The 18411-nt window shown below is 37.9% G+C and overlaps 1 protein-coding gene across 4 annotated transcripts in view; it reads right to left on the reverse strand.

Annotated features, from left to right (window-relative positions):
- Positions 1–16873, reverse strand: part of LOC113045601 (chloride channel protein 2-like) — a 72349-nt gene extending 55476 nt beyond the window's left edge. For 3 of the 4 annotated variants that reach the window (XM_026206066.1, XM_026206069.1, XM_026206065.1), the window contains exon 1: positions 9149–9459. In XM_026206066.1, coding sequence (XP_026061851.1) covers positions 9149–9199 — 51 coding nt within the window. In that variant the 5' untranslated portion in view covers positions 9200–9459. Of the gene's footprint in view, positions 1–9148; positions 9460–16353 lie in introns of those variants that run through there. The other variant, XM_026206067.1, reaches the window with a different exon arrangement.
- Positions 16874–18411: the final 1538 nt, after the last annotated feature.

Below are 18411 nucleotides of genomic sequence, written 5' to 3' on the forward strand. Positions count from 1 at the left end.
ACAAACAAACATGACGTTAATCATTTATTGTTTTGCGAAAAAATATCAAAAGTGGTACCAAAAGTAGTTCAAATGATAATGAGTTCCAGTCGCAGTCCTCTCTGGAGGTAATAGTTTTTATAGGGTACAGAGCAGAATTTAATTTATTAATCCGTGAAATTATGAATCTGTCTTCTCTCCGTGAAGGCACACCCAAGCGCAGTACTGATTTAAAATGTCTATCAACTGAAAAACGACATGTCGCAATCTGTGACGAATTATGTGAGAACCAATGAGAGTTCGATATCAGTGCCGTAAACAATGACGTAACGTTCCTGTGACGCACTGGCGATATTTTCAAATTTGAATCATAACGAGCGCGGGCTGTGACGGACGCAAACATTCATTTCAAACATCTGGATTCTAAAGATATGGAGTACAGCAAACAAATAAAATGGATGTGATTTGTAATTTTATGCTGTGCTTTTGTGTATCTATGGTTTGCAGCACGCACAGAAATGTTATTCCTATTAAGTAGATGAGTAAACTGCTTTCAATAAATTCAATAAAAAACATTTATTGATATGACAATTAAATACAACATATTTAAATCATTAAAGCCATGATTTTAATATTAAATACATGGGAATTCATATAAATTTGCACTTTACGTTAGATTACGTTTTTTTAGCTGCTAACACGTAAGTATTTGTACGTTTTACTGCTATAAATACGTCTTAAATTGTACGTTTTTATGTGCATGAAAACGTAAGTAAATGTACGTGTGGTAGAACCACATTTAATGTAAAAATACACACGTATACTCATGAGATCACGTTGTTCATTTTGATAACTGGCGAAAGTAAATAAAATAAATACATAAACATTTGTCTAAATCAAAGTCACGTGGTGGACCTAATAGTGGCCTGCAATCCCAAGGAAGTACCATGGAATGTGTAAATTTTTCCTCATTATCAAGGACACTCACTGACCTGTACATTTAATGGTACACAGCTAGCAAGCATGTTAAACAACAACAACAAAACAACCTACAGATACAAAATCTAAGGAGGGTTTCAGGTGAATATGAGTGGCCTGTGGCAAAGATCTCTCTAAAGGGTTTTGGAGTGTAAATGCACCCTGTTACCACTTCTGCCTCAGAGCCTCTAGCCAGCCACCTGAGAGCATCAAGTGGCCAGTTCTGCGTCGCTAAGGCAGGTGTGGCACTCCACTGTAAGTTAAATGGAACATTATATCCACCACAATGATAGATTTCTGTATACTGCAGGACATTTGCTGTCCTTCATGATTGCTCCTTGTCAGACTGTGCAATATGACCCCATTGAGATCTTGTGCGATGCCCACAGCAGACTGTGTGACATCTTTTATGTCAATTGTGCGATGTGCATCTTAGCTAAGACTGGTTATGATTGACAGCCATGACTGGGCGTTTTACAGTCCCCATCACATTCTGACATCCTCATTGACACGCAAAATTGAAATGGGCTGCTCAAACAAAAGCAAGCTGTTTTTTTATTTTATTCAAAGTGTCTGGAGTCTGTGGCTATGCTAAATAAGATGTCATTCTTCACACCAGACACCAGAGATAATTTTGATGGTATAAAAATAACTCAAGGGGCTACAAGACATTTGTGTTAAGCCTATCATATAAACAAGTATTTTCAACTAAACGTCTCTCTCTCTTTCTCTCTCTGCCTCTTCTGGTCTCTATCCACACACACACACACACAGATAACGTCATCAATTGCTGTGCTCCAATTGGTTCTTCATTTGATGGGTGTCACAAGAGTAGTCACACTGGAGAAATGTGCCCCACATATTTTAACATTACCAGAACCCAGTAAGAGAAGAATCATCACAATTAATTGTTCATCACTGACCATGTCACATTAAGTCTGCAGATTCTGCATTAAAACTTCCTTTTTTTTACTATGTGAACATTTTCTCAGTAAGCAAAAACATGGCAAAAATTCTAGAATGGTGAAATAAAAAGAACGCATACACCCAAAAAAAATAAAAAAAATAAAAATACAAACATTTTCTGAGTAATAGTATTGTTTTTAGTAAAACACATCTAAACATCTAAACGTGTTATTTTGAAAGCAAACTTTTGTAAAATAATAATAATAATATAAAATATTATCTCAGTTATTTATGTGATAAGAAAAATTAATTCGATTTTTTTAACCTTTGTTTGTTTAACATTGGTGCTGTTAGCACTATGCTCTACCTGTCTACCAGCTGGGCTACCAGAACATAGTTCACAAACACTCTGATTAGGATGATCAAAAACAAATGTTGATGCCATGAAAATTATTTAAATGAAAAAAGGGGGTTTTGTCACGTACCGTCACGTAAATGAAAAACACTCATATTAGGCCAATAAAAACAAATGTTTAAAAATCTGGTGTCAATGCAAATGCTTAAATTTTTTTGAAAGAGGTCTGCATTTATTTAATCAAATATACAGTAAAAACAATAATAATGACGGGTACATATTGTTATAGTATATATTGTTGTAATACATATTTTTCATAGGCTATAACATTAAAATTTAATTTATTAATTTATTTAATTTATTTGAATTTTAGGCAGCCATTGCTCAAGTCTTCAGTGTCACATGGTCCTTCAGAAATTATTTTAATATGCTGATTTTGGTTTCAAGAAAGTTGTGCTGCTTAATATTTTTCAGGAATCTGTGATGAACAGAAAGTTTGAAACAGCAATTATTAGTAAAACGATGACTTGACTCTCACTTTTTGCAAACCAAATGGCTCCTCTGTGAATAAAAGTAAACATTTCTTTAAATAATAATAATAATAATCATTTTATTTTGTTGTTATAACAAGGTGGACACTTTTCTCAAGATCTTACCATAAACTATAACCTACCTCAGCTTTTGGCTTAAAAAGAATGTAATCTAATTTTGCACATATTCTTGATAGCTTTTTATCAAGCCTTTCTTGCCCCTATGTCACATCTCTACACGCAAGCTTATTAAGATATTGCACAAGTTTTAGCTCCTCCATGTCACACCTTCTTCAATATATATAAGGTAAAGGTAGAGAAAAGACTATTGAATTGGATTAGCATTTAGCAGAGCCAGAAGATGGATAAAAACAACCTCTGTAAGCAACCACAGATCCTCTTGTATCCTAAAACATATCTTCTAAGAAGAAAAAAAGAATCAAGGCATTGATCCCATTACACTAATGACTCTTCTGCATTCCAGCACACCTGATGTGGACTGATTTGACACTGAGCCAGAATGAAGAATATTAAAGAATTGTGTTATATCTTTACCAGAGGTGTTGTATTAAATTATAGTGGTTGAGGGCCAAATGGTGTTTCAGATGCTTGGACGGAGATCATGCGACTAAAAGCTGATGTGAGATTAAACTGCCTTCTTTAATCCATTTTGCAATCAGGTTGATATGGCTGTCATTAGAGCTGTTGCCTGGCCTGCTTAAGATTATTCATTGCTTCATTTGAGAAAAAAAATAATAAATGGGGAAGTCAAATAAACTTGGTGAGTGATGAATAGCATATCTATTTGGCATATCATTTATCCAAGAGCATATGAACACTGCTGATCAATTTACGTGCATGCATGACCAAACCGCAGACAGTACCACTGGCTGTTAGAGACTTCCCACCACAACCTCGCTCTTGCCCATGTTTTGTGGGTAAAGTGAGGTCATTAGCATCTTCCTGCTTTAGTGAATGCACCATAAAGATCCCTTAGCGGTGCTAAAAGTGTAATCACATGTCTTTGACTCCATGCACCATGCTGGAGATGTGTGGGGAGGCTGATGTCACACCGTAGGACTTGTATCCTCTGCACATCTACAGACTTTGATCTTATCAGTGGCCAAAAATCCTACCCCCCTTGATGGAGGACATTGGAAAGCTGTCTAAACATCTGTTCTTGTATATCCTCAATGCTGAAACACACACTGAAAGGTCAAAACCAAGAGTCATATATCTTGGCTGCTAAAGGCGGGGTTTAAAGGGACAGTTCATAAAAAAATGAAAAGCATAATTTACTCACTTATGGCGCCTTTCCAATGTGTGGTATGACTTGGTGCGGCAAGGCTCGGTTTGTGTTTCCACTGCAGTTTAGTATCGCTTTTAGTGTGGGTGGGACTATTTATATGTTGTTATAGTTGCGCCACCTCTACTGCAGTTTATTTTATTCCGCATCACCCCCATAGACTGTCGCCCCTTCAGGCTAATCAAAAGAATCAATAGCTGGGTTTCCATCCAAAGTTGCAAATTTAACTAATGCGCAAAATTGAAATATTGCATAAAACATTTGTGAATAAGCACCGTTTCCATCTAATGAGTCAAAGAGAACAAAATCCTCACTTCCTGATAGAACTGGCACTATATATTACTAAGAAAACATGGAAAAGCCACTGAATGTAATCATTTTCATATATACTCAGATCGAGCAGACGAAAAACTAAATGAATGAGTCATTACTTTAGGAAGTGGATGCCTGCTGTTTGGGATTGCAGTCATGTAACAGTTCGGGGAGGCAATTAAACAAAAATACTATGATGACATGGATTAATGCGTATTGGAGATGCGAACCGTTTAAAACGATTCAGTTCGATTTGGTGAACTGGTTCAAAAAGATCCGGTTACATCGGATGATTCGTTCGCGAACCGGATATCACAAACTGCTTTGTTTTGAACTCTCTCCCACAACAGACACGGAAGAGAAGACAATGCTGAATAAAGTATTGTAGTTTTTGCTGTTTTTGGACCAAAATGTATTTTCGATGCTTCAAAAAATTCTAACTGACCCTCTGATGTCACATGGATTACTTTGATGATGTTTTTCTTACCTTTCTGGACATGGACAGTATACTGTACACACAGCTTCAATGGAGGGACTGAGAGCTCTCGAACTAAATCTAAAATATCTTAAACTGTGTTCCGAAGATAAACGGAGTTCTCACGGGTTTGGAACAACATGAGGGTAGTTCATGAGTTATTAATGACATAATTTTGCTATTTGGGTGAACTATCCCTTTCAGTGTCACAACATCCTTCAGAAATCATTCTATAATATACAGTCGTGGCCAAAAGTTTTGAGAATTACATAAATATTGGAAATTGGAAAAGTTGCTGCTTAAGTTTTTATAATAGCAATTTGCATATACTCCAGAATGTTATAAAGAGTGATCAAATGAATTGCATAGTGCTTCTTTGCCATGAAAATTAAATTAATCCCAAAAAAAACCTTTCCACTGCATTTCATTGCTGTCATTAAAGGACCTGCTGAGATCATTTCAGTAATCGTCTTGTTAACTCAGGTGAGAATGTTGACGAGCACAAGGCTGGAGATCATTATGTCAGGCTGATTGGGTTAGAATGGCAGACTTGACATGTTAAAATGAGGCTGATGCTTGAAATCATTGTTCTTCCATTGTTAACCATGGTGACCTGCAAAGAAACGTGTGCAGCCATCATTGCGTTGCATAGAAATGGCTTCACAGGCAAGGATATTGTGGCTACTAAGATTGCACCTAAATCAACAATTTATAGGATCATCAAGAACTTCAAGGAAAGAGGTTCAATTCTTGTAAAGAAGGCTTCAGGGCGTCCACGAAAGTCCGGCAAGCGCCAGGATCGTCTCCTAAAGAGGATTCAGCTGCGGCATCGAAGTGCCACCAGTGCAGAGCTTGCTCAGGAATGGAAGCAGGCAGGTGTGAGCGAATCTGCACGCACAGTGAGGCCAAGACTTCTTGAAGCCTGGTGTCAAGAAGGGCAGCAAAGAAGCCTTCTCTCCAAAAAAAAAACACATCAGGGACAGACTGATCTTCTGCAGAAAGTATAGTGAATGGACCGCTGAGGACTGGGGCAAAGTCATACTCTCAGATGAAGCCCCTTTCCGATTGTTTGGGGCATCTGGAAAAAGGCTTGTCCGGAGAAGAAAAGGTGAGCGCTACCATCAGTCCTGTGTCATGCCAACAGTAAAGCATCCTGACACCATTCATGTGTTGGGTTGCTTCTCATCCAAGGGAGTGGCCTCACTCACAATTCTGCCCAAAAACACAGCCATGGATAAAGAATGGTACCAAAACACCCTCCAACAGCAACTTCTTCCAACAATCCAACAACAGTTTGGTGAAGAACAATGCATTTTCCAGCACGATGGAGCACCGTGCCATAAGGTAAAAGTGAAAACGAAGTGGCTCGGGGACCAGAATGTTGAAATTTTGGGTCCATGGCCTGGAAACTCCCCAGATCTTAATCCCATTGAGAACTTCTGGTCAATCGTCAAGAGGCAGGTGGACAAACAAAAAAAACAGCTAATTCTGACAAACTCCAAGAAGTGATTATGAAAGAATGGGTTGCTATCAGTCAGGATTTGGCTCAGAAGTTGATTGAGAGCATGTCCAGTCGAATTGCAGAGGTCCTGAAAAAGAAGGGCCAACACTGCAAATACTAACTCTTTGCATAAATGTCATTTAATTGTCTATAAAAGCCTTTGAAACGTATGAAGTGCTTGTAATTATATTTCAGTACATCACAGAAACAACTGAAACAAAGATCTAAAAGTAGTTTAGCAGCAAACTTTTTGAAAACTAATATTTATGTAATTCTCAAAACTTTTGGCCACGACTTTTGATAGTGCTAAAAAATTGTATTATCACATTTATTTTTATTTTTTTTGTGAAACTGCAATCAATTTTTTTAGGATTTTTTGATGAATGGATAGTTCAAAAGAACAACATTTACTTAAAATTGTAATGTCCTGTACCATCACTATCACTTTTGATAAATTTATTTATTTAAAAGAAAATAAAAAATAAAAAAATGTACTGACCCAAAATTTTTCAACGACAGAGTAAAGCTTATTTATGTTCTTTTTGTCCAATTTATCTCTTCGGCAGTCCCCAACCACTTTCTTCGCATTGAAATAAACATCAGACCACTTCACAAAAGAAAAAAGAAATATGGAATGACACGACGGTGAGTAAATAATGGCAAAATGTATTTGTCATCACTTGTCACTCCTGGGTGAACTATTCCTTTAATTGCCACTCCTCTTGTAGTCCTGACTAATGTCTTCTCTGACTCAACCAATTTCACCAGCACACTCAAACCCTATTTTACTCAATCCATCTTTCACCAGTACCTTCAATTTATCCATCCTCTCAGACAGGTAAACAGCCACTGATGCGATTTTCCATTGAAATACAGTGCCCCTGCTTTCCGCCACTGTCACCTGTCTGTAATCTCTACTCAACTCTTATCCAGCTCTCATATGTAAACCCCTGCAAGGGCTGCAGCATTTCAGCTAGAGATGGCAGACAGATTTTTGATGGATTGAATGCTGCCAATGACCAGACAGGGTGATAACAGAGACTCTCCACCGGTCCATGCAGTTGGTGCACAGTGACATAGAGGAGTGATGTGAGCTAACACTAGGAGGAAAGTGTCCTCAGGCATGCTATTTTTGCCAAAAGCTTGAGCGAAATATATCTGACCTGGCTCTCGAAGAAGCATAAACGTAAGTTTCATGGTTCTATCCCTTCTTCCAAACAATTCAGAAAAATCTTCCAAAGGTACTGCCAGCAAGTGCAGATGAGAGGCTTGAGAGAAATAGATTCTTTGAAAGGAGCGGGGGGGAAATTGCAAATAGTGCGGGTATGTGCAATTGTGAGCTGCAAGATACAAAAGGCCACTGAAGAGCAGACTCACTGCACTTGTGATGCCCTCAACTGCAAGACCATTTGAAAAGGTCTTTAGAGACGATAATATCGCCAGTACAATCACATGAGTTTCAGTGCAAACACGAATCACTGATCAAGGCCAGATTTCTTAAAACTGACAGTATTGAGTATCATATTTGAGCATTTAGACTCGGAAAATGTGAGTCACAAAAGCATAAGCACTGCGATATCCCAAGAGAAATTCAATTAATAGACAACAAAATGCAGAGAGTGAGCTTGTGCGCATACTGAAAGAAAAACAAACACGGCATGGAAAAAACACACATCACAGACTAATCCTCCTTTGGCCAAATTTGTCCAGACAGACTCGTGCCTGGCAGACAGTGCAGAGAAGCACGTTGTAAGGACAGTAAATGATAAAAACACCAATCAGAACGAGCACAACCCCTGGTCAAAGGAAAAGGTGTTGAGAGAGGGAATGAAATCATGAGTCTCCAGCCACCATTTTGTATAGTGCTGTATCGATCCTCTTGCCGATAAGGAAAAGAAGGGCCGGGAAAAAATGTCCCAGTTTCATTCATCACACACATAGATGCCGAGGAACACATCGTCTGGCCCTGCAGGGAGAAAGGGTGCACGGAAATAGCCTGAACTCAAAAAGACAAGATATGAACGCAACACATGGATCCGAGTGCGGCCACTTCACGCCTACCTTCATTATGCAAACACATTTGTCATAACAGTGCATAAAAACTTGCTCAGATAGATGGATGCTAGTGGGAGGGGAGAAGCAGGGAGTTGTGGCGCAGAATGAAGAGACTGTTCCCCAAACCGACTGTTTGAACATGTCCTTCTCCAGTTCTCCTTCTCTTCATATCTGCCTGAATATAGAGATATCCCTGTCAAATGCTCCAGGGTACAGCTGTCAATCATCATGTGACAGAAAGGGGTGGGGAGGGGACTGGTGTATGAGTCCATTAATATTCAGAGTGGATCTACATTTAGTCCACAAGTGCAGAAGCAGAAGTAGGAGGGGCACTAGAGGGATGAAACAGGGATGAAGGGGGGACTTTGATGATGCCCTTAAACTTGAAATGTGGATGAACTCATGATGCAAATGATGCTATTAGTTATGCCTCAAATGTTATTGTGGACTCTGCAGACTTGAATTACCTCCTATATCAACAAACAAATTACTTAATTAGCTGGAAACGCATAGAAGTTTGTTACAAATGACAAGCAACACACAATAAATGAAATATCAACAGGATTTTTCATAGCAGGCCAACAATAATTTCATTCTCGCTATTCAACTTACGTTTTAGCGTCGAATTAAGCAATTCAAAGGGTGATTTCGTTCAAAATTAAAATAAACCCAGAACTTTACACTCACTCAGTCACACTTTTACGCATAAAACGAAATAAAAAAAGAATGACGTTCACAGCATTATGCTCACCAGAGTTTGCTGATACTGAAGCACGCGCTGAGGGGCTCGGTCTCGTGCCATAACCGTGTATACAGCGGGAATTAAATATTTAAACGCTATACGGTATTCCCAAAAGCCTCAAGACCACCTCTGCATCACCGTGACGCAATTCAACAAGCAGCATGAACAGTAACAGGTCCTTGTCCGCAAAATACAGCCCAGCAGCAGCCTATGCAGCTGTCGAATGAACTCTTCCCTCTTCCCGCGCGCGCACGGCAACATATGCCATAACGCGCTGGAAACCCACTTTGTGTGGGAAGACAGGGGTTACTACACTTCATACCTGTTGACTCGATTGTCAAAAATCAATGGATATATTTTCTACCGCTGTGTGAGTAATCGCTATTTTGCTCTACCGTGAACTCAAGCACTTAACGCGTAGATTACGCATGCCAGGCTGTGTTATGACTAAGTTTTAATGACCCGAGGCAGGAACAGATATGTTTTCAGTTTATCATGCAAAGATTTGTTATTTACAATGAGAAAAAAAACCCTTAAATGGATACTCAAAGTGCTGAATTATTTTCTGTTGAAATTGGGATGCACCTGTTACCCTTCAAAATGAACTGATATGGAATGACAAAGAACATCTTCACTATGAAAGCCTGTTGAGAGCCAATGGGCAGTTCATAACACCGCTCATTAATATTACAGTAAATACTAAATATAGATGCAAACTTGAAATGCATAGGATGCACAGGCCCACAAGCACCAACAGCTCAAAGGCTTCATGGGATGAAAGACAGAATTCCTTGGAGAGAGAGAAAGAAACCAATAGGTTGTTAAACAGCTTTCCCTACAGAGGCAGAGACTGGTAGGCTGCTTTTGTGCTCAGTAACAGGTCTACTGCCAGCTCAGGGAACAGCAGGGGTACAGGCTGGGATGAAATATGAATGTATCACTGTGAATTCTGACAGTTTTCTTGCAACACTGCAGTGTTTTTGTGTACAAGTGTATGAGCTCTCTCTCTCCTCCATGCATGCTCATGCATACAGAACTCAAAATCACTGTCCTCATAAATACTGATAGAAACAACTTGTTTTTGTGTTTGCAGCTGTCATCAAAAAGATCATTGCAAAGTCAAATCTGGTAATATTGCTATTGCTAATGTCGCTGGTTAACAGGTTTTCACAGACACTGTTCCTTAAAGTTATAGTCCTCCCAAAAAGGTAACAGTTCTGTCATTATTTATTCACTGTAATGTTGTTCTGCAGATATTTTGAAACAAAACAGAAGAAAACAAAAGGTTTTTGTCCATACCATTAAAACTCAATGTAGTCCAATGTTGTTTAAATCACTACTTCTTCAAAATATCTTATTGAAGGAAATTAATTTTAAGATTAGTAGTAAATAAACAGACCTAATGTATTTGTGGCTTCATACATCCGACTGCACTGTGCAGCCCCCTTAACTTAACCTATGTTTGTGCACAAAGGCTCCGTCACGTGGTATGGACAGGTGAGCATCCCTACCCATTTGCATTTCTTTGAATTGGGTGTTCCAACGCCCTCAGCACTAACACACTGACCCAATTTAATGCATATCTTCAACAAAACTTTCTGAATATTCTTTTAATGAATTGTGGAAGCCCAAAAGAGCTCAAAAGCATGGAAGCACATGGGTAGCAAAATTAATTTTGAGATGTAATTTGCAATGCACAATGACAATGCAATATGTAAAATGGCAATGCATGTCTGTATTTAATTCCTATACACATGTGCAATGTATAGTGTAAAATGAAAATGAAAATTCATTTATAAAATGTATATTTGCCATTTCCTACACTAGCTTTAATATGTAAATTAAAAACATTTTAACCCTTTATAAGTTGCAAAATGAAAATGAAAATGTATTACCCAAATTGATTAGATGTTTAAAATAGCAGATTGTAGATTAATCATTTTTCCTAAATGCATTTACTTACGGGTAGCAAACTTGGGTTTGCATTTTCATTGTGATACCGCGTTATAATTGTAGCAAAATGCAGTGTGAATTTCAAAATGCATTCTGAGCCAAAGGTGTTGCAAAATGGTAATTTGGTCAACCCAAAATGGTCTTTTATGTTTCTTAAATGCATTGACACTTACACTTAAGAGGTCTGAATTGCATTTTCATTAAACACCCTGTGATTAGTAGACTAGTCAATGGATTTAAAAATGCATTCTTAGCTGATCACACCCCACAACCTGTCAATCATTACATCAAGGCGGGCTCGGCAACAAGATGCACAATTGGTCAATATTCACTGTTAACCAAACGCTTTTCACCTTCCTCAACATTTCTCACTGTTTACACTCCAATTGATGCACATAAGCAAACAGACAGTGCAATTCTACACTCAGGCCTATTTACTTGCCACTTTACTGTGGCTACACCATCCAGAAAAGTCTGAAAGACATCGTCAAAATAGTCCATATGCCATTAGTTGTTCAACCGTAATGTTATGAAGTGACAACAATACTTTTTGTATTTCAGCCACGCCACAAGGATACGTTTTCTACGTATATTTACACTGTTTGTTGAATTGTTGAATAAAGTCGTTATTCTTGTTTTATTCGCTGCAAAAAATATTGTCGTCGCTTAATAATGTTATGGTTGAACCACTGATGTATCCCTTTAAGATCTCTCGGTCTGTTTACACTCTGGTTGATGCCTATAACCATACAGAAAACGCAATTCATGCTTGCCCCAGATGACAGTTAACCAGTCCAATCTAGACGCAGCTGTCACAGAACATGCCACAGCCAAAGACAGATAAATGTGATTTATTAATATTTTTTAAATAATCGCGGTGTCCGGTGGCTGCTCTTGAGACAGGTGCATGACATGTAGGTGCCATGGAACACACACTACATTACGGATTAAAAGAGAGCAACATTATATAATGTAAGGTGGTAAATAAGTGTAACGTTAGAATTGCACTATTTACTCACATGCATCACTCGCCATGCAGACAGTGAGATGTGCAACACACCTGCAATGCTTAGGTGCTCGGAGAGACGTGATCCATTATAGGAGAAGAATAGTAGGCTATAGTGGCAAATAGGTAAAAGTGTAGAATTTGCTTATCATCAATTTCATCAGAGTGTAAACAGAAAGAGATGTTTTGGCAGGTAAAAAGCATTTGGTTAATTGTGAATTTTGACCTATTGTGCATCTTGTTGCCAAGCCCTGCCTTGATGTAATGATTGACAGGTTGGGGGCTTGATCAGCTCGGAATGCATTATCAAATCCACATTGACTTTACATTAGAGTGACCATATTTTAGTTTTTCAAAAAGAGGATATGGGGCGGGGCTTCATCTAACAGTATACATAGCAAGATTTTTGGTTTGCTTATTTAGTTTTTTAAATAAATAAAAAGAAAACAAGTAAATAATAATAATAAAAGAATGGGGAATGCTAGTGTTAGAGGGTAATTTTTAAATAAAAATAAAACAGAAGTCAACAGAACAGAAAAAGAATACGTAATGCTAGAGTAAGAAGGTCATTATTTATAATAAATGAAAAGGAAATAAGAAGAAATAAGAATTCTAGTGTTACAGTCTATTCGTTTTTTTTATAAATAAAACAAGTAGTTAGAATAGAAATAAAAAAAGAGTGCAAATGTTAGAGGGTCAAGTTTTTTTAATAATAATAATAATAATAAAAAAAACAAGGAGATAAAATTAGAAGTAGATTAGAACCAGGAGGGAACAGTTTATCTAGAAGTCCATGAAAGTTTTATCATAGGTAGAATGGAAAATGTTAAAATACATGCAAGTCCAGTAAATGTAATGTATGCAATATGTCAAAACTTTAACTCACTTGGGAAAATCAACCCATGGCAACAGTCTGAAAGGAAAACAATTCAGAAAAAGTCGGACTTGGCAACCCTGCATCCAACAAGAACTGCTGGAGTCAGATTTGACTGATCACAGGTCAAGAATAAGGAGAGATGACTGACGAGACTCTGGCTGAGAATTTGCTGCTCAACAGATCCTGAGCTCATTGAAAAATATCTGATATTGTAAGATATGCTCCCTTTACACAAAGTGTGTGACTGAGAAATCAAAAGTGAAAGTAAACAGGGTAAATGCTCATTCCAAAATATTTAAATACACCGCATCCTGAGAGTGGCTCCCTGACGTGCCACAATTATACACAATATTAGAATGATTAAAGGTCCCGTTTTTTGCGCTTTTTTGAAGCTTAGATTGTGTTTACAGTGTTCAATATAACATGTGTTCATGTTTCGCATGTAAAAAAACACAGTATTTTTCACACAATTCACCAATCTGTATACCGCTGTTTTCACTGTCACAAAAACGGCCTGATGACTTCCTTGTTCTATAAAGTCCCTCCTTCAGAAATACGTACCGCGTTCTGATTAGGCCAGCGGTTCCTGTCTCGTGATTCAACAGCAGCTGAGCACAGGCTGACCTCCTGGAAATGCGATTGGACTAGCTTTGAGAAGCAAGTTGGCAGGAGCATGTGCTGGAGATGTACTTATAATCACAGGAGTGTTTTTACTAACGAGATGCGCATGAAAATCACATTCGTTTTTTTTGCACAGTTCTAACATCTAGTTAACAAAGCTTAACAGCGTTGCCCTTTGTGTAGTAAGTTACAGAAACTGTTAAACGCACCAACTTAAATAATAAAATACACTCACCGGTTGTGGTCCATAAACAACGCCTTCTCCAGACAAGGAGGGAACTGCTCCATCTTTCAAGAATAATCTTTTTGCGAATCCGGCATTAAACTGATTGAGATTGAGGAAGTTGTCCTCAGCAAGCTGTCCTCAGCAAAATGTGCTTCACATAGTTTTACATGTGGATTATAATTTTCGGGAACCGAGTTAAACATCAATTGTAACCATTAATCTCCAAATACAGCGTCCCTGGGAAGCCCAAACAAAGATGATTGGACTCCGAGATGAAAATAACAGCGTTTCAACGACATGGCAAACACAAACGCAGCTATTCCTTTTCTCCGTCGGAGAGAAACAAGACCACATCCCCTTTTTGTGAATTCATGTGGGCGGAGGTTAGTCAAAACACTGTTTTAGTGACGTCATTACTGCAGGAACTAGAGGGATGTAGTCCAAACGGGTCGTTTGTTGTAGGCGAATTCTGTTAAATAAAATATCTCGCTTGGCATTGAACTTTGAGCTTTAGAATTTTACAGATATTATTTATACTCTAACAACAACATTTACACACTAACTAAAGTTTAAAACATGGGATCACAAAGAAGGGGACCTTTAAAGGCGCGGACAAGAATATCGCCGGAGCGAAACAAGTTGTGGGAGCAGGCGACAATGGTCAGAGATTCAGTGGGAGTGGGATTAAGAACAAAGCCAAATCCCGCACATTTTGGGCAATTAAGAAATCCCAGCCAGACACATTTTTGTAGGTCCAAAACGAGGACATGTCCGGGAAAATGAGGACATATGGTCTTTGGTCACCCTACATTATCGCGGGGTATTTAATAAAAATGCAATTCAGATGTTTTAAGTGTAGGTGTCAATGCATTTAAGAAAATGAAAAGACATCACCATTTTGCTACAACTTTGGCTCAGAATGCATTAAAAAAATTCACAATGCATTTTGCTACAATTATCATGCGGTATCACGATGAAAATGCAATCCCATCATTAAAATGACATTTCAATTATAATTTTGCTACAGTTTTTGCTTGGTCATGATAAACATATCTAATCAACTTGAGTAATACAATTACATTTTCATTTTGCAATCTATAAAGCATTAAAATATAATTTTAATTTATTTATTGGATTGTCATTTTGCATATTACATTTCAAAATGAATTTTGCTATGCTTTCATACAAAAGAACATCTTGTTCATTGACTATTTAAATATGGGTCTGGGTCGATATTAGATTAAATAGAAGTATTGCTATCCCAGACAGGGAATAAGTCCCAGTGTGCATAAAACTCAATAGCATGTGGCTCTTTTCTGCTCTGCCAAAATGGTTTTAGCTCATCCAAAATTCTAAGAGTTTAAATACATTCAGCATGGAAATACACTGTATTTGGTGATTTGAAAAGACAAATAATGAACAAATGCTATAAAAGCAAATTATTTTTTTTAAACTACACAGTTAACTAATGAACCAGTTATTTGCATATACAATAAAATTATTTAAATAAAAGTAATTCATAATATATAATTTCACTGTAGAATACTAAAAAAAATTTTTTTTATGTTTACTGTGTTACATTAGTGTCATGTGAGTTACTCTGATGGTGTTTTGTGTTTGTTTGGGCAACACTGTGGTCTGTTATTATTAGTCACTGTTGCTGGAAAGGCCATTGGTGTTGAACTTTAAGTCACCATGTGGCCTTCCAGTGTACCATTTGTATCTCATCAGCACATTACAACAAACAGATTAAACATCAGATAGGGTATTATAACACATATAGCTAAATGGCATACAGTATACACTTAGAAACAGTGAGTTTGGTCACCAAAAGGCCATCCTGTGATACTTGTAATACAGACATTTTTTACCATAAATTTAGTGCGCGCATATTTTTTTTTAATCAATCTTGAATTGATAGCTATTTATCAACTCTACATGATACCAAATCAATCAAGTTGGAAGATAAAGTTTCTCTCCAAGTTCTGAGATTTTTCCCTCTCCTGAATGTGAAGTGTACTCTTCAATTTCCAATTTCAACAGAGTTTGTCCCCCAAGTGAATGCAGAGGTGGAGATATCGATTTCTGTTTTAAATTATGTAGATGCGAATATAAATTATTATTTTTTTCTTGCGCTTCAGGTTACTCCAACTCTAAGAAAGGACCTTGAAGGACATCGGATATAAACGACTGAATCCACAGGGTGTCTTGAGAGCAATATAGAACATCATCTTACATAGAGTCGGTCTGACCAAATGTTGCCTATTTGTCCTCATTAGAGGATCTAGATGAGAGAATCAGGCGGGTGTTCAACTCCCTGCCCGAATAACACTGTGCCCTTGAGGTCCACAAGACAACCAAGTCGATTAAATGCCCCTCGGAATAAGAATACCACGCAAAAGCTTCAAAAAGGCGAACGGGTTGTTCTGATGGCAGTTGAGTGACTTCTGGCGCGCTTTAAGAGCGCAGTTTATCGGCAGCAATATTGGACATCTTAACAGGTTGCTATTTCGTCTTTGGCGGCTACTTACATTTTTCCGCGCCGGCTTTTAGTCTTGGTAAGAGCTCCTCTTGAACGCAACAGTCCAAACGTCACCTACGCCGCTCCATTTAATGACGCAAAAATGTAAGAAATCCCCACACAATTAAAGAACGAAATCAGTATCGATTAATGACGTCGGTGCTCTTCGGTCCCAATTGTTCGTCTAGACGATCGATATACTTTCTGTGTAATTGTCCTCGCCGGTGAATTGGCAGTGCCCTGTTGCTGATGCCTCTCGCTCGCCTTTGAATTCGCCTCAGACTGGAAGCTAAACTTCAAAAAAAGCCAAGCGCGTCCATTAAAACATACTTGTCGGTGTTAATGCATCACCTAAAGCTTTGGATTAGTGAGCACTGCACGCGCTGATAGGTAAAAGAGTAATTAAGCCGGCAGAGCCTGGGGCGCGTGCACTGGCCAGGAATTGATTCTGTGATGCAATGCGGGTTCCGTCACTGGTTTAGTTATTGCGGGTTGACTCCACTTCTGTTCCTATTGCCTGTCACTAATGCCGTGTGATGGCGCATTTGTCTTCATCAGTGTATTGTGCCGATGTCATTTTGATAGAATGTTAAGTTTGAAAGTGCTTAACTGCGTTTCAGTTAGTTAAACTATCTATCTATCTATCTATCTATCTATCTATCTATCTATCTATCTATCTATTTATCTATCTATCTATCTATCTATCTATCTATCTATCTATCTATCTATCTATCTATCTATCTATCTATCTATCTATCTATCTATCTATCTATCTTCAAAGGGGAAGATGATCTATCTACCATGGGATGAAGAAACCAGTTACCATCCAGATGTCCAATCATCCATCTATCTATCTATCTATCTATCTATCTATCTATCTATCTATCTATCTATCTATCTATCTATCTATCTATCTATCTATCTATCTATCTATCTATCTATCTATCTATCTATCTATCTGTCTGTCTGTCTATCTATCTATCTATCTATCTATCTATCATGGGATGTATGAAACCAGTTACCATCCATCCATCCATCCATCCATCTATCTATCTATCTATCTATCTATCTATCTATTTATCTATCTATCTATCTATCTATATATCTATCTATCTATCTATAAAAGGGTAGAAAGATGATATGGAACACGTTTCACATTTGTGTGGTGTTGCAATCATTACTGATGGTGTTCCAAGCTTGTCGTGATCGCAGCGACTCCAAGGCTTGCAGACAAGTCTTTTGCTCTATCCTGATTTTTCACAGCTGTGACTTGTGGGCTGCTGCAGGGTGACTGAGTGGAAGATTGTTTCTGCACTGCGAAAGAGAGAGGGTGGTGAGATCCTCTAATTTCAGTGTAAGCTAATGTTCAGAGCAAACGTTCTCTCGTATTTAAACATAACTATCACCAATCTGGTTTAGTGTTCACATTTGCAGCAAATAAACAGTGAATGCACTATGATCTCTTCATGTTTACAACAGCTCACCAAATCCAAAGACAACAGGTCTTTTTTAGGAAGATATACCTGTTATATTTCTGCAAACACGTCTGTGCATGCATTTGAATAGTATAGCCATACAGGTGACAGGTCTTGTACTAAGACTGAAAAATGTTAAATGAAAGTACTGCTGAAGCTCATTTTAGTCGTGAGTGTGTGTGTGTGTGTTTAATCTGGCAAAATAATTATGTTGGAGCTGAATAAAACAAATATTTCTGATAACTCGCAAAGGGACAGAGACACCAGAGGGCTGGTCATGAAAGTAGGCCGTCTGAGCAAACTCATTCAGCTCTGCTGATTCATACACACACCTGCTTTCTATAAGCCCTTGAACACTTAAAAACACAGAGATCCCGTTAAACATGTTTGTATCATTATGTTACAGTCCAAATAGATATACTGATTACACCTTTTGTTGCCATCAATCTGTCTTATTACACACTGGATCATATACAATTTTATATTATTCTGTGATATTAATAAGTACATTAAATATTTTAAGAGTAATATCGTTACAGGTGGTGACTTTTGCACCACTTTGATTTTACTCACAAACAGGGACAATTTCAGCT

This window comes from Carassius auratus, chromosome 27 (assembly GCF_003368295.1).
Source record: "Carassius auratus strain Wakin chromosome 27, ASM336829v1, whole genome shotgun sequence".
Taxonomy (NCBI): Eukaryota; Metazoa; Chordata; class Actinopteri; order Cypriniformes; family Cyprinidae; genus Carassius; species Carassius auratus.